We start from the raw sequence: 21,516 nt of genomic DNA on the forward strand, positions 1-21,516 counted from the left end.
CTCCATCGCCTCCGGCTTCCAAGCCCCCCATCGCCCCGTGCACCGAAGCCCTCCATCACCTCGTGCGCCGAAGCCCTCCATCGCCTCCATGCATCCTGCAACGCGAGCGTCGAATCCCCCGGCACGGACGCATCGAGTCTCCCTGCACGGACACCCCTCGCCCCGACCCGCGGACACCTCCTCGCCCCTTCCCTCTCCCCTCTCCTCCCCCCCTCTCCTCTCCCTTCCTCACCCCGACCCGCAGACACCTCCTCGCCCCGGCACGGACACACCTCCTCGCCCCGACCCCTTTTACGACTGGCTTGTTCGGTAACGGCGATTGCGATTGCGATTGCGACTACGGCGATCACCACTGCGACTACATTCGCAATCAGGACTGCGACCGCGACTACTTACGTTTGCAACCACGACGCTCCCCACGCCGCCTCTGACGCTCCCCACGCCAACCACGACGCCCCCCACGCCAACTACGACGCTCCTCACGGCGAGTCGCGACTGCGACGCTCCCCACGCCGCCTCTGACGCTCCCCACGCCGCCTCCGACCTCAGCTGGAACATGGTCCGCGAAGAGCGTCCGGCTTCGAGCCATTGCAGCACACACAGCGCCCCGGTCCGCACTTTGAGGTGTGTGATCAGCCTGGATGGTCGCTGTGCTGTAGAGTCGACCCACCCACGTGCTGTAGGGTCAGCCTCCACGGGCGACACGCAGACAACCTCCACGCGCGACATGCAGCCAACCTCCACGCGCGATACGCAGCCAACTTCCTCGCACTATGATCAGCCAACCTCCACGCACTATGATCAGCCAACCTCCACGCACTATGATCAGCCAACCTCCACGCGCGATACGCAGCCAACCTCCACGCGCGACACGCAGACAACCTCCACGCGCGACACGCAGACAACCTGCTCATGCGGACCCGACTTCAGTGCCGACCAAATCCTTCGACAACAGCACCATGTCCCCGCCAACTCGGCCCGTCCCCCTTCCCTCTCCACGTTAGCCCATTCCCGGCACGATAGCCCTTCCCTCTCCACGATAGCCCATTCCCGGCACGGTAGCCCATCCCTGGCACGATAGCCCATTCCCGGCACGGTAGCCCATTCCCGGCACGGTAGCCCATTCCCGGCACGGTAGCCCATTCCCGGCGCGGTAGCCCATCCCCGGCACGATGGCTCATTTTCGAGAGCATGGCTGGGAGTCCTGGCCCGCTCGAAGGCGCATTACACGCCCGCTTGGAGGCCCATTTCGCCCCCGCTTGGAGGCCCATCTCACGCACGGCCGGGCGTTCGAACGCGGCCTCGATGATTGGATGGATGCACCTTTCGGATTGGATGGATGCGCCTTTCTGTTTGGCGCCTCTCAGCTTCTCTGTTCGCGATGTCCACCAGAAGCCCAGACCGGACCAGGTTAACAACGCGGGTGCGCGGGTGCAGATTACCTGCAGGAAACACTCGACGTGCTGTCCGACGAGACGCTCTACCTGCCGTTCACCGAGATGCGCAATGCGCTGGCCGACGAGATGCTCAACATGCTGTACGACGAGACACTCAACGAGCCGACTAACGGTGCAACCATCGTCTGTCCGCTGGCGGAAGCACTGCCCCCCTGGTGCTTGTTGGTGCACCGTCGCCGTTGCGCCTGAGGTCACCCGAGAGATCACCCTCCTCGAATAACCACCCAATGCCTGTTCAAGTCCTTTCTTCGTGTCACTGCGGGGGCACCAGGCTCAAGATATGGCATATCTCCAATTACCGCGTGTCCCTCCATCCAGTTCGTCTCACTTCACATCTTGACCTTCGGCCGAATGATAAGGAAGTGACCGCCGACATTTCGCTATTGGCTACCAGAATTTGTACATCGGTATTACTAAGAACGAACACATTGTAGCAGATGAAAAAAGCTATAGGCGGCGGTCAAAGCAATCAATAACCCTGCTGAATTAAGGCGTTGTAGGCGTTGTCTGCAGCAGCCTCGCCGGCGGCCTGCTTCGTGGGACCGTATGCGCGACCCCATTCGGCGCCATTCACTAGATAGAATTGAGAAGATGGTCCGTAGAGGCAGAACATACGTACTCCTGACGATGCACAGCCATTGTTTGGTTCTACCTCCCATTGTGAAGGGACCGGCAAAGTCGAATTCCGGCGGCGCCCATCCATGGCTATTGACACGACTGCGAAGGCGGGTTCTGGCATTTTGAGGATCCAGGGATACAAGGCGTGTTCGGACTGGTCTTGGCTGTACTGTCCTGTTCGAGCTGTCTCGCCGAGGCATTGTGCTGGCGCTGGCGATGTTGGCAGTGGGTGACGGTTCCAGCTTGATCTCTGTTCCCATTCTCAGTCCTCGAGGCCAGATCTTCCGTTCTATTTCCGCAGCGTAAGCACATCTCTGGTCACTTGCGCCTCACGACAGGTTGCCAGCGTACCTAGGTCGGAAACATCCCACATTGACATCGCGATAACCCCTTCTTCACGAAATTTCAGGGTAGACGAATCTGCACGCGCATTGATCGACGTTAGGGATTATAAATCGCAATCTTACATGCCTCACCAGAGCCGACGTTAACCTGAAGGAGACAGGGCTTCCTCGCCGTGTTTCTGGCCTACACAATCGTTAGTCAAAGACAGCTCAGTACACCGATGTACGGAACGACTGCTCACATTAACACTGCGCGTCCAAAGATGATCATGGCTGAAAGCGAGCTTGCATCCTGTCTGCATACCCTAAGCACGTCGAGGGTCGAAGTGTCCCTTGGCAAAAGCTTACGTGGCGCAAGATCAGTCTGTTGAGGGCATCACATGGATGATACAGCTGAACACCGTTAGCAAACCAGATCGGAAGGAGGATACGGATTATTCACTTGTTCTTGTGGGTCAGTAGGGTCGAACGTGATGTCTGCTTCTGCTTTCGAAAGACCTTCGGCGGCATCACCCATGCTGTCTTCGCTAGCATCTGCGTCGATCAGAGTTCAGCGTAGGTTAATCAACATCAGGATGCATAGCACGTACGGGACCCAGGAGCAAACGTGCGTCGAAAAGGCTTTGACTGCATCACTGAGTCCGGGTTTTTGACGCGCGTGGGCTCGGTAAAATCGATTGTCTTGACCGAGATACCTGTCAGGCGCGTCCAGATCTCCTCGCGAACCATGAGTTTGTAACCTCGCAGGAAGACGCATTGATTCTCGGCCGATGCACCATTGATGATAAGGGCGGCTGCCACGTCAGGTCCCTTGCGAGCAGCCTGGCCTGCCAGATGCCGCCACTGGTACGTATAGGACAGCGCGACAGCGGTCTGGGCTACGGCAGTGAGCTCGAAGGACACTTCGTGAGAGCCGCCCGTGTGTTGGAATGCCAGCGCACCCCAATGCGACGTCTTGTCAACGCCAGTGAGCAGATACAGCTCTCCGTTCTGTATTTTCCAGCCGCGTTTGGAGATGGCGTGTTCGTACCAGGACAGACCGTGCCGTTCGATTTGTTTCTCGAAGTCACCCAGCCTCTCGGCATCGGTGCGGGAGCCTCCTTGCGGGAGAGCGAGCGCCGCGCCCTGCGCGCAGTCGGTATCGAAAACCAATGCTCGCACCAGCGCCGGCGGGGACGACACTCGAAGAATCGATCAGTGATGGAGCAGGACGACGATGACCAGAGCACTCACCCCTCGTCTACGCCTACCCCGCCGGCAAACGTGTACGATCGGATGTTCGCACTGTGAACGAAAGAGCCTGACCGGTCATAATACGCATCCAGGGAGTCCTTCGCGACGGGGCCAATGTGCTCGAAGTCGGGAGGGACGCCTTTGAATGCATTGATCGCGGCGTCTGGCGGGGCGCAGATATTCAGCAGCGGCTTGAACGCCCCCTCCTTGGTGATCACGCCGACGTCGCCGATCTCGGCCCCTCTAGCCCTATAGTCGTCCGGAAGGTTTGAGAGCGGCTCCGGAGCATAGAGAGGATAGCCTTCGCGGGCGAGTAGGAGATTCTGCGCGTATACATGGGAGGCATGCATGAGCGAGATGGAGAGGAGACGGTCGGGCATCCACCAGCGTGCTGTAACTATATACGAGGAGCCCGCACAGCCTAAATCAGCTGAGCATGATACTAGGATTCGTTGAATGCGACTTACCGAAATGAACTCCAATCTTGACAAGGCAGGGCTTCAACGACGTTCAGACCCCGAAGTCGCGTGATGTCAAGCTGTGAGTCGACAGGCAGTCGTATTCATAAAGGCGACGGTGCCGTCGCGGTGTTAGCACAGCCAAAGAGAACTTGACGGCGCTTGGAGGAAAACACAGGGACTGTGCGCTGGATGATGGAGGGTAAGTATAAGTATTGACGACGACGGATGGGTGCGGCTCGCACCGAAGTCACGTGCATTTCTCGTCGCGCAAGATGTGGAGGTTAGACGACTGCGATGCGGGTCAGCATGAGCAGGCAGCCAGCAACGCTGCTGAGTATCCAGGAAAATATGGAAACCCACTTTCCTTGTTGTTGTGGAGGAAGCCAGAATTCGACCATAATTAGCGAGCGTCTGAAGAGATGTGAAGCCTCAGTCATCCTCATTTGATCATGCTCAGAGAGGCACGCCGGTACCACCATCGGAGCAAAATTGGGCCACGTCTGAATTCAGGTGATGATGATACAAAAGAAATAAGAATACAAGGAAAACAAGCGAACTCAACGTGCTACGCCTTCTGCGCACTCCCCGCCTCGGCCATTGCTCCCTCTGCGCCGTTCGTTTGACCTTGCCCAGGAATTCCCTTCTCGCCCTTGCCGTTCTCAGCCGCCGTCGTCGTACTTGTTGCTGATGCACTAGCGACCGACGCTGCAGGTGCCGACTGCGCACCTTTCGCCATTGTTGGCGCCACCTGCGCCGTACTCGTCAGACCTCCCTTCTCCCCAGCCAACCCCGCCCTCTCTGGCCGATAGGGCTCTTGCCACTGCAGCTGCGTGCGGTCCGCGGGTCGGTAATGAGAGCTTGACGTGTACGTATAATGCGGCTGCTGCTGGTGCTGCCACGTACTCCCGTACGCGCCCGGCGGGGGTTGTTGAGCGTACGGTGGAGGTTGAGCAGCACCTGCATAAGCACCAGGAGGTTGGGCGGCACCTGCATAAGAACCAGGCGGAGGGGCATATCCGCCGGGAGGAGCAGGGTAATGAGGCTTGGCAGCAGGGTAGGAGGGAGCGGGTAGAGCCCCAGCGTAAGGCGCGGGCTGAGCACCCGAGTAGGGCGCAGGCTGAGCACCCGAGTAGGGCGCAGGCTGAGCACCCGCGTAAGGCGCAGGCTGAGCGCCGGCATACCCGCCCGGAGCTGGCTGCGCATACCCGCCCGGAGCTGGCTGCGCATACAAACCAGGAACTGGTTGCGCATACCCACCTGCAGGCTGAGCACCAGCATACCCGCCCGGAGCTGACTGCGCATATGAACCAGGTCCTGGTTGACCGTACGTCGCCCCCGAAACGACATAGCTCAACGGCGGCGGCTGATAGGTGAATCGAGGCTGAGAGTGCGTTGCTTGAGGGTGAGGCTGAGGTTGCGAGTGTGCAGGCTGAGGCTGCGTCGTCGGTGGGCGCGACGGGTCGGCAGGTTGCGTCGTAGGAGGCCGCGAAGGACCGGAAGCGGGTTGGGAGGGTGCTGGCACGGGCTGCGTCGTGGGCGGACGAGAGGGACCAGCTTGAGACTGCGATGGACCAGCTTGAGACTGCGATGGACCCGCTTGAGGCTGAGCGGCCACGCTGGGCTGTGTCGAAGATGGCGCCGGCGTCGACGGCGCACACTGCGTCCCCGTCGTCGACGGCGCACACTGCGTCCCTGTCGTGGACGGCGCATACTGCTGCACCGTCGGCGCCGCCCCAAAGTACGAGAAGCCGCCGCTCGCGGCGGGCGGCGGTGATGCCTGCCCTTGGTATGCCGTCGCTTGTCCTTGGTATGCCGTCGCTTGTCCTTGGTACGCCGTCGCTTGTCCTTGATACGCCGCCGTCGAAGCTGGAGGCGCAGGCGCAGGGGCTTGCTGCCCCTGATACGCAGGCGCAGGGGCTTGCTGCCCCTGATACGCAGGCGCAGGCGCCTGTCCCTGATAGCTCGGTGCAGAGGCCTGCCCCTGGTATGCCGGCGCAGCCGTCGCAGGCGTTGCAGGCGCATACGGCACCTGCCCCGCCGCCGCCTGACAATGCGACTGGCTCCCTTGCGCTCCATAGGGCTGATACGGGGGTTGACTCGCCGCCGCCTGATAGTACGTCTGGTGGTAAGGCGCTTGGTAGGGGCGAGAGGCGTAGGGTTGGGCTCCGTAGGGTTGCTGGCCGTAGCCTTGTGAAGTGGATGGGGCGTACGGCTGCGAGGTCGACGCGTAAGGCTGCGAGCCCGACGCTACGTATGACTGCGCGCTGGGCGATGGCGCGGAGGGCTGAGCACCGTACGGCGGCCCGCTATAATGCTGCGCGCCATACGCCCCGAAATACGCCTGCTGCACCTGCACCGGCTCGCCCTCCCTCCCCACCTCCTTCTCCACCAGCTCCGTCGGCTTCTGCTCCACCGGCATATCCGTCGCCCCAAACACCACGCTCCCCCACCTAAACTCCCTCCTCGCCCCCCGGTCCCAGATCACCTCCACCGCGCACGCCTCCTCGAGCACGCGCACGAGCGTGACCTCGAAGACGCCCGAGGACACGCGCAGCTTGATGCGCGAGAGGGGCGGGAGCGCGCGGAGCTGGTCGCGGATGCGCGCCTGCTTGGCGGCCTTCTTCGACGCGGCGACGGTCTGAAGAGAGGTTATATGAGTAAAAGGATACGTCGGGAAAGGGGAAGTAGGAGAGAAAGTGACTACGCACCGGATTATGCTGCGAACAAAGCACCTCCACCTCCGTCTTCCGGATCGTCTTGATCACCGTGCCCTCGTCCGCACCCTGCTGCCCCTGCCCATCTACATTCATCGCACCCCCTCCCCCCGCCGCATACGCGTCCACGAGCACCACCTGCTTCTCCACCTCGTCCAGCACGCGGAAAGATATCCCCGCCTCCCCACCCTCCCGCGCGCACGAGATATGGAACGCCTTCGAGCACTTCCCCTTCGTGCACTGGATCGGCGCCCCGTGCGCCTTCGCCCGCGCCCTCACGCATGCCGTGCATTTCTGCGAAGCAAGTAGCAGTCAGCCTCGTGCTCGGACTCTCACCCACCACAAACGATGAACCGCTACAAAACAACAAACCACCACTCACCAGCTGCCACCGCGCCTTCTCAATCGCATCCACGCCAAACACCACCTTCTCCCGGAAGCCCAGCCCCTCGTCGACCTCGTCCACCCACGTCTCCGGCACGACGCGCGCGCACAGCTCGTGCGCGCGCCAGCCGCGCGACAAGTCCAGCGCCACCGTCGCCACGCCCACCGGCGGCTCCTGCACGCGCAACAAGCCCTCCTGCTCCCTCCCCACACACAGACAACACGGAAAAAGCTCCTCCCCCAGCGGCGCCGCGCCCAGCTTCAACGTGACCGATTTGGGATGTCCCTTTATTGCCATTGTGCCCGAAGTTGCGACCGTGCCCGAAGTGACGACCGTGCCCGAAGTCGACGGGCCAGCCTCCGCGTGCGGCGGCCTCATCTTGATCCTCTTCGCCCGGGGCATCTCGGCATCTTTGCTGGCGGGGGACGGCGCCTTGCGCTTCTTGCCCTGCGTCGCCTTCTTCGCGGCTGTCGACAGGCTGCTGCGATTCGGAGCGTCCTGCGGTGCCTGCCCCGCGTCCTCTGCGGCCCGATCCTGCAGGAGCTGATCGACGTCGATGCGCACGCTAATCACCACGCCAAGCGTCAGTATAGGAATTCTTGCCGCAAAAGGAATAAGAGGGGGGAGGGTGGGAAGGGGGCGCGAAGCAAGAACATTGCGTGAAGGGAAAGGGGTTGGCAGCGATGACGGAGGGAACTTGCCTGTCGCCGACGCAATTACATGCGCGTGCCTTCCTGCCTAACTTGACCCAGGACTCGAGCGCAAAATTGACGCTCTCGGCGCAGTTCAGGCCCAGGTTGAACCCCGCGTGATACCCTCGAGGGTAGGTGATGACGAACTCGCCGGCGTGCTGGACGAGAGTGTTTGGTCGACAGGAGTATGAGGCAAGGTTCTTGGGCGACACAAGGAACGACTTGTGGCGCAGGAATTGGCTGCACTGCGTCGGCTCTCTCGGGAAGAAGTCTAAAAAGCAATCAGCGCGCAGCTAATTATCGCCCAAATGTGTATATGCATACTTCGCATGGTAGTCTCAAAGGCCCCGGCGCGGCCTTGAGGGATGGCATACCAGAACTTGGGTGCGCCGAAGTGGATGTAATTGATGCTGAACAAGTCCATATCTTCGACGTGCCAAGCAAACGTCGCTCGCCACATGCCAAAGTAGAGGTAAGGGGTATTGACGCCTGGCAGGCCCTGCGAGGAGGACGGGAGTAGGCGAGTGAGGTACGAGGGTAGGCAGGAGACATTCCATGCGGTGGTATCGGGGGTAAATAGGGAGCCTGTAGATGTCGTCAGCGACGCATATAGCCAGCAGGATCATCGTACACGGACCTTGGGTATCTGCACCGTACCACGGCGACTTGCCCATCCCGCAGTTCCTCCAGTAATGACGCTCGAGTTCTTTGCAATACTCTGGCGTGTAATCGCTCGGCTGCATGCCGAACGGTAGCCAGTCCTGATGCGGCTTAAACTTGGCCATGAAGGCTACGTCCTTCACGGCCTTCTCATCGGCGACCTGCTTGTGGGTCTTTCGCCGATGCGGGCGGCTGGCCTTCGTGTCCTCGTCCTCCTCCTTTGGTGATCCGGCGGCATGCGTGTCGGTGATCGGAGGGGAAGCCGGTACATTGATCGCCTCGTCTTCCTCCTTCACATCGGTGGCCTCCGTCTCCGTCGTCGCGCGACGCGACACGCGCCGCTTCGCCTTGCCAGCTACGGGTGCGTGATGCAGTCCCACTTCCGAGGCAGAAGGCGCGTGATAGCCGTCCTTGCTGCATAATTCGACCCATTCGCGCACGCTCATGGATCTCCGCTTCTCAATGTTCTGTTGCCTGAAGCGCCCTGTCCCCCCAAGAAAGTTCTGCTCGATGGGGGACATAATCCGCACGTTCGCGAGCTGTGGCTCGACGGATGGCAGCGCGTCGGACCTGCGTCCCGTAGTGATTAGCGCCCAGACTCACGATAGCACCGCATACACGACGCACCAATCCTTGGGCGGAATGACCTTCACAATACCACTCCTGTTCCCCCAGCACTCGATCCTCTCCATGTAGCGCTCGAAGTCCTGGAACTCCTCCATGGACGGCTTGAATACGGGAATGCCGCGCTGCGCAAGCGGATCGTCTTCGGGCGTAAAGAGCAGCCGTCCGGTGGCATCCGGGGACGGTGCGGGCTGCTCTCCCTCTGCGTTGTAGAAGAATGCAGGCTGAACGGGCGGCTCTGGTGAAGGGGATCGACTTGGAGTCAGGGAAGGTGTCGATCCGGACGGTGTAGACATATTTGCGGCGGCGACTTTGAGCTGCAAGCTTGTAGAGTATCTCAGTGGCCTCTATCGTGTCATTCAATGGTTCAAATCGTCGAAGTCGCGAACAGCAGTGACCGGAAGAGACAATGCGAGCGTCGTCGTCGCTGCCGGCCTAGCATCGGCATCCGGTCTCGATTGGTCTGGGCTTATCTAATTTGTGGCGTCAGCAGCACAATGACTTCCTTTTGCGATATCTTTTGTCCTCTGCTGTCTCTATTCAATGTCGAGGTCGTTATTCCCGAAGCCCCCTTGAAGCATCAAGATGCCTTCATCTGGCAGCCTGACGACGCTATAACAGTTGGTCAAACATCAGCGCTATTCTCCCACCATCAACTGGAGTTCTGGCCTAACGACTGTGCTGCTTCATTGGCGCCCATTTTTGTTGCCATCTACTTGAACGTCCTTCGTCTTGATATCCACGTGATTCATACACCTCAGTCTACTACGCTGCGCATGGTGCGCATTTCGTCCTCTCGCTATCTATGTGTTCGCCTGCTCAAGCAACACCTCGCACCTCTCCTTTACTCGTCGAAACGCGGGGACCACAGTGCGGCCGAACGGCAGGCACCCGTCACGTACCTTGGCGTTAACCCGGTCCTCTGTCAGGTCCTCAGCCCACCTCCCTCCCTCTGCAGCTCGCGTAGCCTCTCGAACTTTCAGTCCTAAAATTGCAGCAGGTATTTACGACTATTCGGAATTCAGATCTGAAGAAACTGACAGCGAGATCGCTACAATGCACCCGCAGGCTAGCGGTATACCCACGGGGCCCCGCGACAATGGCCTACGGACTGCTATGGGTACGTGAGTAGCATCGTTCCTGTCTGGATCCCTCCAAGAGCATCGGCGTTTCCTCCTGACCATCCAACCGCGACTGACTTCCAGGCTCCAGACTTGGCAGTGCCTTCGAGGTCGTGCCGAAGCTGTTCTCGCGCCCGGCAGCGGCCCTCTTACGAACAGCTCAGAGTCCGACCACGATCACCCAAACATCATCGGACTGGTGAGACGCGCGGTCGCCAATCGCCACGGCCTTTCCGCGCACGTAATGGGCGCAGCGCTCGCTCGGGATGATTATCGTAAGTAGTGATTGCTTTCTCACCTTCGTGGTCATTTCCCGACCATCCGCGCCCAGATAATCGCCCGACGACTTCTAGCGCCAGCCCGCACGTTGCTGATCCATGCTAGACACAGCTACGCTTCAGAGTACAACCTTCAGGGCGATGGGGTAAGCCAATAGGCCAGTCGGAAGCGAGTAATTCAACCACAGGTTCGAACGTTGCCCGACACACCACAGCCAGGAGTCAGATCACCGCCAATTGACCACACGCCCAGATACCTTCTTATTCCAGATGGCGCTGCGCATATACGGACCTTGTACTGTCTCCGAACATACGATCGACGCGCGCGCCATAGTCGTGCCCACGAGATCGCTCGGCGCCACCGTCACCTCACGGCTCTAGCGCTCGGCCCCGAGACATTCTGTCATCGTCCGCGAAGCCCCCTACTCCTCCTTCCGAACTTCGTCTCTCATTACAAGACCAGCGGCATACCGTCTTTGTTCTCGTTGACGGTTCTTTACCTCCAGCGGAGGTACATTTGCCGCCGGTTCCGGCGTTGCAACGTCCGGGGACGCCCACCATTTCATTTTTCCCGATTTTCCCCCGCTGGGCGCACGGCCGGTGTACTTCCTCCCGCCACGGTCATCCTGCCCCCATCATGCGCGCCGGACTGACACGGCCTCTCACGGGGACGCTTGGTGGGACCTGCAGGGTGCGATTAACTCGGGGTAATCGCATGTGATGTTTGTGTAGCCCCAGAGCTGACGATCTTGCCGCAATTCCCATTGTCTCAATATGCAATGAAGGCCTGGGGAGTTTTCTCGCAGTCGACGCTGAAAGAAGTACAGAAGGTGCGCGGCGATCATGCGATAAGCTTTACAGCTGATCTCGCTCGAAGCCGACTGGACAACAGACCGGCACGAAGTTCAACTTCCATTTGGCACGTGACTCGTGGGAATCTCGAGTTCAACTCTCACATGACTCGCACATTCAAGGCTCCGAGACCTCTGCTTGACTCGGTTGTTTGACTCTTTACCTTCGCTCGGGCAACTCGGTCGATATCGTCGGGGCTTCCAGTAAACTCTGGAACATCTCCCGGGCGAGTCAAGCAACCATCGACATTGGCTGTCCCACGTCCAGCGTTCGTTTTCTGCCGTCATCATTTCAGTTCGCTGCGGCACCTCAGGACCTTGAGGTCACGCAGATGACGGACACCAACTTTGAATTCATCCTTCTCACTCTCCCTTCAGACCATCAATTTTCGGGACGCCGACTGGACCTGTGTCCTTACTCAAACGTATGCGAAGCGCAGTATGCGACAGTTGACCTCATCGCCTGGGGAGCCGTCCTTCCGCCTCATTCACCTCACTGCGCGACGTAACTCGTAAAGCTCGACAGCCTCACCTTCACGTCCTGACCCTGCATCGCACAGGTATGCTCTGTATGGCAACACTTTAGATCGCTACCACACTTGTCCGAATGGCGTGCTAGTCTCACGCGCCACACTGATTGCCTCGACCGAGGTTTGATCTCTCGCATCTGGCAGTGATACCAGTGAGCCTCATGTATACGCGCTTTGGGTTAAATTCATCCGCGCAAGCACCGCCAAAGCCCATCAACCACCGACATACGTCGCCGACTTCAGCTAAAGTCCAGGGTGGTCAATCCTCAGGGCGCTGCTTGTTAGGCGCCTGCTCTGAGGCGCTTCGCCCATTGGCGCCTATCGACGTCCTCTGCGCCATTGCGTCATGGGAATGCATACCAATCGACTGGCCAATCGTCTAGAGGACAGCGCGGCGACCTGATCGTCTTGATGACCGACAGCGGCGAGGGAAGTGTGCCGATGTAGTAGGACGATTGTCCGGCTACTTGCCACTGACGTCGTTTCCTGCCCTCGTCTAAGCTGCGCATCCCCGCCATGCCTGCACCATCTAGTTTGTCCCCTGCAAACGACTTGACTTTTCAGCTTGCCAGATGTTCGACTGATATTCCCGGCGTCACTGATACCAGCGGACAGGCCATGAACGCATGACGTAGCGTGCTTCGCGCCTGTTACCCCAGTCCCTTCCTCCCTTGCGGCGCACGAGATGCGGGGAGAGGAAGTCTCGCGCGTCAAGCTCAACGAACGCTACGCCGAGACTTGTGAGAAGGAGACAGAAAGTCAGGCGGATTTAGCGCTCGTGTCGATCATCCACGGAAACAAATGTTACTTTCACTACCGCCGGCAAAGTGCGGCCGGAAACAAATAATTGACAGGCGCGTGGCGCTGGCTCAGATTTTGTGTGGAGACAACCATGGCGAATCGACCTCGAAAGGTGTCGGCGCTTTGAAGAGCTGAAATAGGAGGTATTCACGGCCTTCATCTTGACCAGCGAGCCCTTGATGGTACGACAACCTAACCTGAAGGGCGTTTCGTCATTCAGGACGGAATGCTACTGTCATCAATCCTCAAAGACCGCTTACGTCGCCGTGATGAAGGGGAGGGTGTTCAGAGCCCTGCCAACGGCCTGAGCTTGCCAGTCACCAATCGTGATTCGCGGATGAAGGGTAAGTAATATTACGACGCTGACTGGGCCTTCATCAGACACTACGACGGGTGATACAACGTATCTTGCGCGGATCTGAAGCCTGTATCCGTCGACGTGGTAGCTGTACACCTGCAGCGACGAGTTCGGAGAGGTTGGACAGCAGGGAGCACCGTCTCAGGTGTATAGGTCTCGGCGCGGACAATAGCCACTGACTTCAAAGTGACAGATCAAGCGGTGACAGCGAAATCTGGCAGTGAGAAAATGGGGTTTACGCACTGATAGATGGTGCGTCGCATCCATCGGCAGATGGTCAAAGTCCATGCGCAAAATCCGTAGGCACGCTGGAAATTCCCAGGCAGAGGCACCTCGGGAGGCAAGTCCACGAAGGCAGATACGGAGCACGCAGCTGATTGCAACTGCCTGATCTGATGGAGGTCGGCGCTGGCGAGATGGCAAGAACCAGGGAAGGGGCCCTTTGTCCATTGGGAAGTGGGCCGACGCCCTCTGACTAAGCCGCATCACGGCGTGCCTGTCACTTCCGAATGCCAGCTCTGCTTGACTCGAATGAACTTCTGCCATACGAATGGAAGGTCGTCTACCACCATTGCATCGAGATCCCTATCCCGACGTCCGAAAATCACCACGGGCTGCCTGGCAAGGCCCGTCGGCGAGCAGGATTCGAGTGGACCCCCTTGGCGACCTGGGCCGAATGTCGATTATGTTCCTCAATTGTTCCGTCGGCGGCCCCAAGTTGACCTCGATTTGAGGTGCTTCAAAATAAAAGGCTACAACCGCGTTTGGTAATAACGGTCACCGTCTAAAAATTGTTTCAGGAAGCATATTATACCCATTCAGTCAAGTCTACCCGGGGGCCTAAGTATACACGTATATAAGTGAGCGATGGGAACCATACTGGGGTCTGATTCGTTCCCCACTTCGTCGCCGTCTTTCGCACCGCTGCACCCGCTTGCGAACCCAAGATGCACTACATCCACCGCCCGGGCAATGGTGCGTGTACCTACCGTCCACTCGAGCTCGCCACTGATCCCTTTCTTGTAGTGCTCTCCCGCGAGCTGCATAGCCCTCGCAGCGCTGCGAGTTACTCCAGTACATATCCCCGTCCCTGCTCTCTTCGGCGGCATAGCTGATTCGCGCCGTGCAGACGACCTAGATTCTCAGTACTGGCTCAACGATGATGACCTCGGAGGCATTGGACAAGGTGCGTCGCCTGCATGAATGCGTAAATAGGTTTCTAAACGAAGTCCAGACGTCCCCGATCCCTACTCCCGGGACTCGTTCAGCAGTGGCTACGCTTCCACCTCGAGTGGCCTATCCTATGGTACGGCATCCCTCACCCGGCCCGTTCCCTACGAAAGCCTGACGCCACTTCCCCCAGGTAATCCACGTTCCTGCCTGCCGTATGCCGACCAGTATGGTGGCGCCAATAGAGAGCCTGAAGGTCAGTAAAAGTATCCATCCGTCTTAGTGCCCAACTCAATCGCCTGCTTAGGACCCGGTGTCTTGTCGTGGGCAGGATCACCCGCTCTTGATGGCAGTAACGGAGTTTGGCCATACCCGTCCTCGGACGCGCCTCAGGGATGGTCGCCTGATCAGAGTGCGTATACACGACTGGTTCACCACAGCCCCTGTTCTGATTTTCTTGTAGGTCTTTACGGCGCCTCGGTTAACACGTCCGACATCGACGGGGGCGATGGCTATATGCCGCGCCGCCTGTCATGCTCGTCTCAGTCGTCGTACGCGTCCTCCTATTCCTCCCCGTACTCCTCGGCCTCGTCCCCTTCGTCATCGCCGGTCTCCCTCCCCGTGCTTACCCCTCCGGCGACATCCCACGGCCCTCCTGTGAAAGACCCCAAACCGTACGCTTGTCCAATCCCTTCGTGCACGAAGCGGTGCAAGACCCAGCACACGCTTTCGGTGCATCTTCGCGCGCACTCCAAACCCAAGACGCGCCCGGAATTCCCCTGCTCAGTCCCCGGCTGTCACCTCCACTTCTCGCGTCGACACGACCGTCTGCGCCACGAGGTCGCCAAGCACAACAAGACCACGGACGTTCATCGCTGCCGGGAGTGTGGCCACGTTTTCTCGTTCAAGAAGACGCTGGGCAACCACCGCTGCTCCGCGGCTGCTGGGAAAACGAAGTGGGTCGGTAATAACAGCACCACCACTGTCGCCTGAAGACGGGGCTGAAACCTCGAGCTGGGGAGCTGATGACTTCACTGGCTATATTACGGTATATATTTCCATGATTTATCTGTCGACTGGATAGGATTGTTGTTGGGCCACCGGCGCGTACACGGACATGCTGTACGCGCCAGCCTCGTAGACCCGCGGTTTTGCCGCTCTGAGATGGCAATGGGAAAATACTTGTACGAATCATCTCCTCGACGTCGCGAGTTCGCTGGTTAGAAACAAGGTTTGTGGGATTGGTTCCGTGGAAGCAACGGTGTCGCCCCCGGACCTCCGGGGTCAATTTCCAATGGGCTATGGACTTTTACTTCGGTCTCGGTTGGTCTGGGACCAGCCTATCGACCCACTTCATTGTCCCCATCCATGCGAGGTCATTCACATCCTTCACACCGATCAGGATCTTCAGCCTCAATCTCGGGAAACGGCCGTAGCAGGGTTCGTTGCAGCACGCGCCCTGGCTCAAGATACACGCGAGGGACAACGTAAGCCATTAGTGCGCCGCGCCATGTGAGTAGGCTTGCCGTTCAATTCATGCCTTTCATCCGGCCAAGCTGCCAACATTTTATTGGCCTATCGCAGTCCGCGACTTTCTCCTTCAATATTTAGTTCAGGACACCCTGTGCCAATATCGATCACAACCCGGTCGCATTCTTCAGACGACCATAAGGTTTTTGAGGATGTCAAGCCAGCGTTTCATCAAGAATGGGGTTGGCTGGAAGGACACATCCGACTAGCAAAATGTCCGTCACAACGCATGTTTTCCTTAGCCACAGGCACCCTTCAGCGTGTCCCTCATGACTGCACTCCGGTGAGGCTGAGACGATCCTTGAGTATAGTCAGAAATGTAGTGGAGCTGGAATCTCAGTGCATTCACGCCCGGTCGGTAGGTCCTGAATAGGTACTTACAACCTCTGGCGAAAAGTAATTGTCACTCCTTCGTGCCGCATGTTTGTGTTATCACAAACAATGAGCTGGTAAACTTTGGCGAGAAATTGTTTATGCATCGTATCAGCATAAACGCTAGTTCCTCGAGGAAGGTGATGGAGAAGGGTCCAAAGTTCGACCTTGGTCGCCCGTGATCTGCACGTGATCGCGACAAGCGTGACCACGCGTGCGGCTCCGCGTCACGATCGCGTCTTGTTCCCAACCATTACAATGTGGGTACTGGCTGGGCCTTTCGACGGGGACACGAAGGATGAATTTCCGGAATTCAGTGCGTGGTCTCCGCTGTGGCGTGGCTTTGAAGCTGACTCGTTGCAGAGAGGAAACTCCTCAAGCCCAACAACAAATATACATTCGGTCGCAAGGAGAAGACAGATCTTTGGGTGAATTGCTCTCGCGTCAGCGCTGCGCACGCCGAGATTTCTGTTGGCGCCTTCAAGGGGAAGTCTGTTGTACGTGACCCATCGTACTTCGAGAAGCGGCGAGTTGATGATATCCCTAGAGCAACATCAGCAGCAAGCCCGATCTCTTCTTGCGCAGCATCCGAGACAAAGGAAAAGCGGTCGTTGTTGACCGTGACGGAGAGAAGGTATCCGTGGAACAGGGAACGAAGTTCGCTCTGCAGCCTGGAGATATCATCCCTATCAAAGGAAAGAACGAGATTCGGTGCGTGGCTGCGTGCTATGCGCTCACTTTTGCTGACTTGCGCACAGTATCGAATGGGAACCCCTAGCGTGTTATTACGACAGTAAACTTAACCCGGAGAAGCCTCCTGTCGAAGACTGCTCGGCACTTGGTGTGTTCTCAAGCATATCTACTGTACCCAGCGACTGATGCCTCTCAGGGATCCATCTGGTGACCTCTACAACCGAACAAGATGATGCACCTACACATTACATATCCCCCGAATTGAGACCCTCGTCTTCTGCTGCGATAGCCCTTGCCTCCGTCGCCGCTCTCGTAACTCCGGAATGGTTGTTCGAAGTCATACGACTTGGCAAGTTACCACGCAAAGCTTCGGGTGAGGATCCCTCCCTTGAATACACCTTCCGCCTGCCGTCCGCCAGCAACTACCGCCCACCTTATGGGTCCTCCGTCTCTTCCGATCTGAAGAACGATCATTTCTGGACACGGAATGAAGCCAGACCCGTCTTGCTATCCGGCTACAAGGCGCTATGCGTAACGGAACGAGAACCATCAATTGCCAACCTTCGGACCGCCATGCGCAAAGCCGGCGGTGAATTTACAAGCTTTTTACTCGGCAAGGACGCGGGACGCGCCGAGCGATTCCGGAAAAGCCTCTCGTCGCTGCAGAGCAAGGAAGCAGAGCACAAGCTCGTCATAGCAGATGTCGAGGACATCAAAACTGCTATTAGCGAAGAAGAATGGGATGAACTACACGCTGTCGCAGCTGAGTGAGTAGTTCCGACTCTTGACATGCGTCAACATTGACCAGCATGAACAGGTTCGCTTTTCCGATGCACTCCTCCGTGGCCGTGATTGAGGCCATCATAACCATGAATGCTTCAACTCTGGATACGCTCGGTCTTACGCAGCAGGGAAGTTCTCTACCAGGTAGGCGGATTTCTCATACTTACGGAATCCCTGTTTCTGACCTTATTCCAGACGCGATGGAGTCCTCTTTGCCGGACGTAGTGCCAAACACCCATCCCGATGAACCATCGCTCTTGACCGAGACATATACTGCGTCTTCCCAGCCGCGCCGTAGACTAGTCCGTCGCGCCAACTCCCAGGAACCCACGGCGCCGCCTGCGCCACCTGCGGGAGGAACACAAGAGCCTGACCCCTCACCTCCACGGCCTAGAAGGGTACGTATTCCCAAATATCGACCACCCTGCACGCGCTGACGGATCTTATCTAGACATTAACAAGGAGGGCGAACGCGGTCCTTACCGGCTTGGAGGACGCCGATGCGATGGCGCAGACCGATCCGTCTTCGGCGAAACCCAGCAGCGCGACAATGCAGTCCGGGAGCCTCATTGTCAGTACCCTTAATGTATACTTACCCATTCCGAATGCTAATGAACCCTTCAAGCCCCCAACACCTGGCCGTTCCTCGCGATTGAAGCGTCGTGCGAGGGCAGGATCAGCATCAGACGATGAGATCGGGATGCTCTTCACCATGCCAAAAGCGCCTGAAGACGAGCCGCCATTGAAGAAGTTCAAGGACCTCTTCGATGAGAGTGATCCCAGCAAGGTCGCTGATGCGCCCTACTTCGAAAGCGGGACGCGAGAGACCCAATCACAGACGCAGCCGGGCTCGTCGGCGGCCAGCCAGGACACTCAAGTGAGAACCCGGCGCGTGCTAAATGCCGTCCCAGAGGAGGAAGAGGAAGGAATACAGACGCAGACGACCGGTCCAGGTGTTCTGGCAGGCGCGAAGCGCAAGGCTAGTGCCGTAGAGTCTGCGGCCATTGAGGAAGATGGTAGTCCTGCTGCGCCGCCGTCGCAGGTCAAGAAGTGCGCGGTCGAGGCTAACGCTATCCGCCGCTCTCCCAGTGTCTCTGTGGCCTCCAATCAAGCCCAAGTTCCGGGGCGAAGTCCCAAGAAGCCCGGCGCACCCGCCGGACGCCCCGATACAGACGCTGCTTTCCTCAAGGCTCTGGCTTCCACGAAGCGCGGCAAACGTGCCGAGGACGAGTTCGACCGCGAGTTCAACAATCTGCGCATCTCCAAACCTGACCTCGATGCGCGCCTCGAGGAGGAAGAGGTCGAGTGGAAGGTCCTCCAGGATTTCGGCGACGATGGAGATCTTCGCGGGAACTTCATGACTGTCGTCGAGATAGACGTCTACGCGGACCGTGCGCCGTTCCTTCCAGTCCAGCAGCGCTCAGCCGATCCGCGCTGGGCGGGGCGCCCGAACTTCAAGAAATTCAAGGTAAGCACGATGATGGGCGCCAATCGGGACGACCTCGCTGACAAGACGCGCATGTGCACAGAAAGTGACCCGTGATGTTCAGCGCCCCAAGATAGAGCTGGTGCCGACGACTGGGGATGGCGGTGCGTCCATTTGCATGCGATTCGTTTATGGAATGCGTCTGAACCTGATCAAAATGCACAGATGCATGGGAGGCATCACAGTCCCAAAACGATGCCGACTTTACGTTCCCGTACGAGGAGAAGAAGCCGGCGCGGCGGGGAAAGGCGCCTGTAAAGAGGAGCCAACCGGAGGAGGTGCGCTATGTCGAGATCAGCGACGATGACGAGGGCGAGGCGAAGAAGATGGAGTCGGATGAGGTCGAGGAGGCGCCTCAGCCTCCGCCCTCACGCGCTCGTTCAACCCGGTCCCGCAGCGCATCTGTCCAGCCCGCGACGCGCTCGCAGTCACGAGCAGGCACACAGTCCTCTCGGGCGCCGCGCAAGGCGGCCAATCAGGCTGCGCCTCTGTTCCTTCTGGACTCTGATGAGGACGAGGACGAAGATGGGTCCATGACGTTGCCATCGACGGCCGAAACACTACGCTCTCGGACGACTGCGAAGAGAAAGCGGGCGACCCAAGCCAGCGACTCGGACGGTGACGGGCCTGCGCGCCGCCCAGCTACCCGAACTCGGCGTCGTTGAGCTGGAATACATCTGCTTGGACTTTCTGATGTGGCAGAGGCACTGATGCCAGCCGCACAATATCATCTTGAATGGACTGTGCTGCATTCGCTGATAATCCGGGCATAATAGGTACATGTTGGACACACTATGGCAGTACAACATAAAGCTTGGAACATAATAGCAGGTTTACATATCAGTGCGCTGCATGATATGCATCTTCCATAACAAGGTCATAGGAAGCCGTTACGAAGTCATTGAATCAGTCCAAGTCCAAGGTGGGCTCGAGCATCTTGTACAAGCGCATCACCTCCTTCCACTCTCTGTCTGGGATGGGCTCCTCCGGGTCGCGCTGCAGGCTCTCGCGCGGGCGTGTGTCGGAATATATGCGCGCGGTCTGCATGTCGATCGCCTTGCCACAGACGATCTTGTGCCGTCCCGACTTCCAGTCTTCGACCTGGCACTTCCTGCAAAGTACATTAGTCAACGGATCGCACGGTCCAAGATAGTCATACGCACCTCGAGCAGTACGAGACGTCGCGCTTCTGCTCCCAGCACTTCACGCACCGCTTGAAGCGCTCCTGGGACTCGTCTTGGAAGCTCAAGCATCGAGCGCAGGCGACGCGACGTCCAGCCATCATCTTGCGGTGATCGCGCTCGTGCTGGCGGAATCGCTCGTCGGCTTCCTTGGTGTCCCCACACGCCATAGCCAGCTCTCCCACAGTCGCGGCGCGCTCAAGCACCTCGATATGCTTAAGCGAGCGCGCCGCGGTCTCGTCTCCCTTCGGGTATCGCTCCTTGGTGACGTTGATCTTGGGCAGCGAGAGTCCCAGGAAGGAAAAGGTCGTGTACAGGACGATCCAGCCTAGGCGTGTACAGAGTCAGTACATCGATCGATGGAGAGGGGGTGGCAACGCACATAGCATCTTGAATCGCAGCCCCATCACCTCCGCGAGGCAGAGCTCCTCGACTTGAGTATGGCTAGTCTTCCCCCACTCCTCCAGGAACTTGTCCCACTGCGGCGAGTAGGTGCGTATCTCGTGGGGGGCGCGCACACTGATGTCTGTGTGGCGCATACGCTCCAGAAGATGGATGAAGCCGATGCCGTCACCCTCGTACACGAGGTTCTTCATATTCAGGATCTCGGGGCAGTACGCGCGGGCGTTGTTGATGTTGTCTGTCGTGCCACATACGTTGGCGATCGCATTCAGCGCATGTTGCTTCCGATCTTCTGGCTTCGCCCTTAGCCATGACTTACTGAAGGCGTCGACGAACGCCTGGTGCCGGCAGAATTTGAGGAAATGTCGGTGCAGGTGACGCGTCTGCTCCAACAGATCGCTGAAGAAGAAGAAATCGAGGTTGGCCCGGGGATTGCGAATGCCTCGATAGCCGTTGACGAGCTGGGTGGGCCCCGGAAAGTCAGGGTGCTGGTAGAACTCTTCCCATTGTCGATTCCACTCCTCAGGTCTATCGATGGCGTCCTGTGTTTTGGGGAAGACGACAAGGGTGGATACGCCGTCTCTGGTGCGGAACTTGCGGACGATACCAGAGCTCATGGTGGGAGAGGACAAGGCGCGACTGATGGAGGATGATCACGCGCTTTATACCAGTACGGGACAATAGAAGCCACAGTTGCATGACCGCCTCGTGGTTGTCGAGTGGTCATCACGTGCTATTTGAGGCCAGCTTCCGCACAGCCTTTGGGCCAGAA

General features: G+C 58.4%; 8 protein-coding genes across 8 annotated transcripts; 4 read left to right on the forward strand and 4 right to left on the reverse strand.

Annotated features, from left to right (window-relative positions):
* Positions 1-161: 161 nt before the first annotated feature.
* On the reverse strand, positions 162-960 carry SCHCODRAFT_02325947 (uncharacterized protein). The gene is made up of 2 exons (XM_050342376.1): positions 675-960; positions 162-617 (listed from the first exon to the last, which is right to left on the reverse strand). Exons 1-2 carry the CDS (start codon positions 727-729, stop codon positions 292-294), a joined length of 381 nt encoding a protein of 126 aa, XP_050199738.1. The 5' UTR covers positions 730-960; the 3' UTR covers positions 162-291.
* Positions 728-1,646, forward strand: SCHCODRAFT_02504762 (uncharacterized protein; the record flags this gene model as incomplete). The annotated part of the gene is made up of 2 exons (XM_003031196.2): positions 728-1,058; positions 1,438-1,646. 2 exons carry the CDS (start codon positions 728-730, stop codon positions 1,644-1,646), a joined length of 540 nt encoding a protein of 179 aa, XP_003031242.1.
* Positions 1,647-1,926: 280 nt separating this feature from the next.
* SCHCODRAFT_02505348 (uncharacterized protein) lies at positions 1,927-4,002 on the reverse strand (the record flags this gene model as incomplete). The annotated part of the gene is made up of 9 exons (XM_003030811.2): positions 1,927-2,030; positions 2,077-2,364; positions 2,427-2,495; positions 2,552-2,603; positions 2,662-2,715; positions 2,768-2,812; positions 2,862-2,953; positions 3,010-3,544; positions 3,670-4,002. 9 exons carry the CDS (start codon positions 4,000-4,002, stop codon positions 1,927-1,929), a joined length of 1,572 nt encoding a protein of 523 aa, XP_003030857.1.
* A 575-nt stretch (positions 4,003-4,577) lies between these two features.
* On the reverse strand, positions 4,578-9,616 carry SCHCODRAFT_02629768 (uncharacterized protein). Its single transcript, XM_050345548.1, has 7 exons — positions 9,192-9,616; positions 8,542-9,134; positions 8,229-8,489; positions 7,914-8,175; positions 7,210-7,777; positions 6,822-7,121; positions 4,578-6,751 (listed from the first exon to the last, which is right to left on the reverse strand). Exons 1-7 carry the CDS (start codon positions 9,482-9,484, stop codon positions 4,679-4,681), a joined length of 4,350 nt encoding a protein of 1,449 aa, XP_050199739.1. The 5' UTR covers positions 9,485-9,616; the 3' UTR covers positions 4,578-4,678.
* Positions 9,617-9,685: 69 nt separating this feature from the next.
* SCHCODRAFT_01172554 (uncharacterized protein) lies at positions 9,686-10,693 on the forward strand (the record flags this gene model as incomplete). Its single annotated transcript, XM_003031195.2, has 4 exons — positions 9,686-10,112; positions 10,189-10,312; positions 10,394-10,584; positions 10,641-10,693. The coding sequence occupies 4 exons, from the start codon at positions 9,686-9,688 to the stop codon at positions 10,691-10,693; spliced, it is 795 nt and encodes a 264-aa protein (XP_003031241.1).
* A 3,331-nt stretch (positions 10,694-14,024) lies between these two features.
* Positions 14,025-15,491, forward strand: SCHCODRAFT_02629777 (uncharacterized protein). Its single transcript, XM_050345549.1, has 7 exons — positions 14,025-14,102; positions 14,154-14,201; positions 14,257-14,313; positions 14,362-14,433; positions 14,491-14,553; positions 14,605-14,709; positions 14,761-15,491. Exons 1-7 carry the CDS (start codon positions 14,075-14,077, stop codon positions 15,288-15,290), a joined length of 903 nt encoding a protein of 300 aa, XP_050199740.1. The 5' UTR covers positions 14,025-14,074; the 3' UTR covers positions 15,291-15,491.
* Positions 15,492-16,446: 955 nt separating this feature from the next.
* SCHCODRAFT_02581692 (uncharacterized protein) lies at positions 16,447-19,826 on the forward strand (the record flags this gene model as incomplete). Its single annotated transcript, XM_003031193.3, has 11 exons — positions 16,447-16,515; positions 16,563-16,696; positions 16,747-16,910; positions 16,958-17,040; positions 17,089-17,659; positions 17,710-17,819; positions 17,871-18,073; positions 18,127-18,246; positions 18,301-19,143; positions 19,205-19,265; positions 19,327-19,826. The coding sequence occupies exons 1-11, from the start codon at positions 16,458-16,460 to the stop codon at positions 19,824-19,826; spliced, it is 2,847 nt and encodes a 948-aa protein (XP_003031239.1). The 5' UTR covers positions 16,447-16,457.
* A 68-nt stretch (positions 19,827-19,894) lies between these two features.
* Positions 19,895-21,397, reverse strand: SCHCODRAFT_02629781 (uncharacterized protein). Its single transcript, XM_003030809.2, has 3 exons — positions 20,725-21,397; positions 20,325-20,670; positions 19,895-20,272 (listed from the first exon to the last, which is right to left on the reverse strand). The coding sequence occupies exons 1-3, from the start codon at positions 21,359-21,361 to the stop codon at positions 20,068-20,070; spliced, it is 1,188 nt and encodes a 395-aa protein (XP_003030855.1). The 5' UTR covers positions 21,362-21,397; the 3' UTR covers positions 19,895-20,067.
* Between the last annotated feature and the right edge of the window lie 119 nt (positions 21,398-21,516).

Source organism: Schizophyllum commune, assembly GCF_000143185.2.
Source record: "Schizophyllum commune H4-8 unplaced genomic scaffold SCHCOscaffold_7, whole genome shotgun sequence".
Taxonomy (NCBI): Eukaryota; Fungi; Basidiomycota; class Agaricomycetes; order Agaricales; family Schizophyllaceae; genus Schizophyllum; species Schizophyllum commune.

What these genes read in the sequence shown, in the direction of transcription:
- SCHCODRAFT_02629777 (XM_050345549.1), top strand. Translation starts at nt 14,075, where the DNA reads ATGCACTACATCCACCGCCCGGGCAATG. An exon ending in CATCCACCGCCCGGGCAATG is followed by an intron (nt 14,103 to 14,153) that starts GTGCGTGTACCT and finishes CCTTTCTTGTAG; the next exon opens with TGCTCTCCCGCGAGCTGCAT. An exon ending in CAGCGCTGCGAGTTACTCCA is followed by an intron (nt 14,202 to 14,256) that starts GTACATATCCCC and finishes CGCGCCGTGCAG; the next exon opens with ACGACCTAGATTCTCAGTAC.
- SCHCODRAFT_02325947 (XM_050342376.1), bottom strand. Translation starts at nt 729, where the DNA reads ATGTCGCGCGTGGAGGTTGTCTGCGTGTCGCCCGTGGAGGCTGACCCT. An exon ending in GGAGGCTGACCCTACAGCAC is followed by an intron (nt 618 to 674) that starts GTGGGTGGGTCG and finishes CACACCTCAAAG; the next exon opens with TGCGGACCGGGGCGCTGTGT.
- SCHCODRAFT_02629768 (XM_050345548.1), bottom strand. Translation starts at nt 9,484, where the DNA reads ATGTCTACACCGTCCGGATCGACACCTTCCCTGACTCCAAGTCGATCC. An exon ending in TGTAATTGCGTCGGCGACAG is followed by an intron (nt 7,778 to 7,913) that starts GCAAGTTCCCTC and finishes CGTGGTGATTAG; the next exon opens with CGTGCGCATCGACGTCGATC. An exon ending in AGAAGGCGCGGTGGCAGCTG is followed by an intron (nt 7,122 to 7,209) that starts GTGAGTGGTGGT and finishes CTTGCTTCGCAG; the next exon opens with AAATGCACGGCATGCGTGAG.
- SCHCODRAFT_02629781 (XM_003030809.2), bottom strand. Translation starts at nt 21,361, where the DNA reads ATGAGCTCTGGTATCGTCCGCAAGTTCCGCACCAGAGACGGCGTATCC. An exon ending in GCTGCGATTCAAGATGCTAT is followed by an intron (nt 20,671 to 20,724) that starts GTGCGTTGCCAC and finishes GTACACGCCTAG; the next exon opens with GCTGGATCGTCCTGTACACG. An exon ending in GACGTCTCGTACTGCTCGAG is followed by an intron (nt 20,273 to 20,324) that starts GTGCGTATGACT and finishes TGTACTTTGCAG; the next exon opens with GAAGTGCCAGGTCGAAGACT.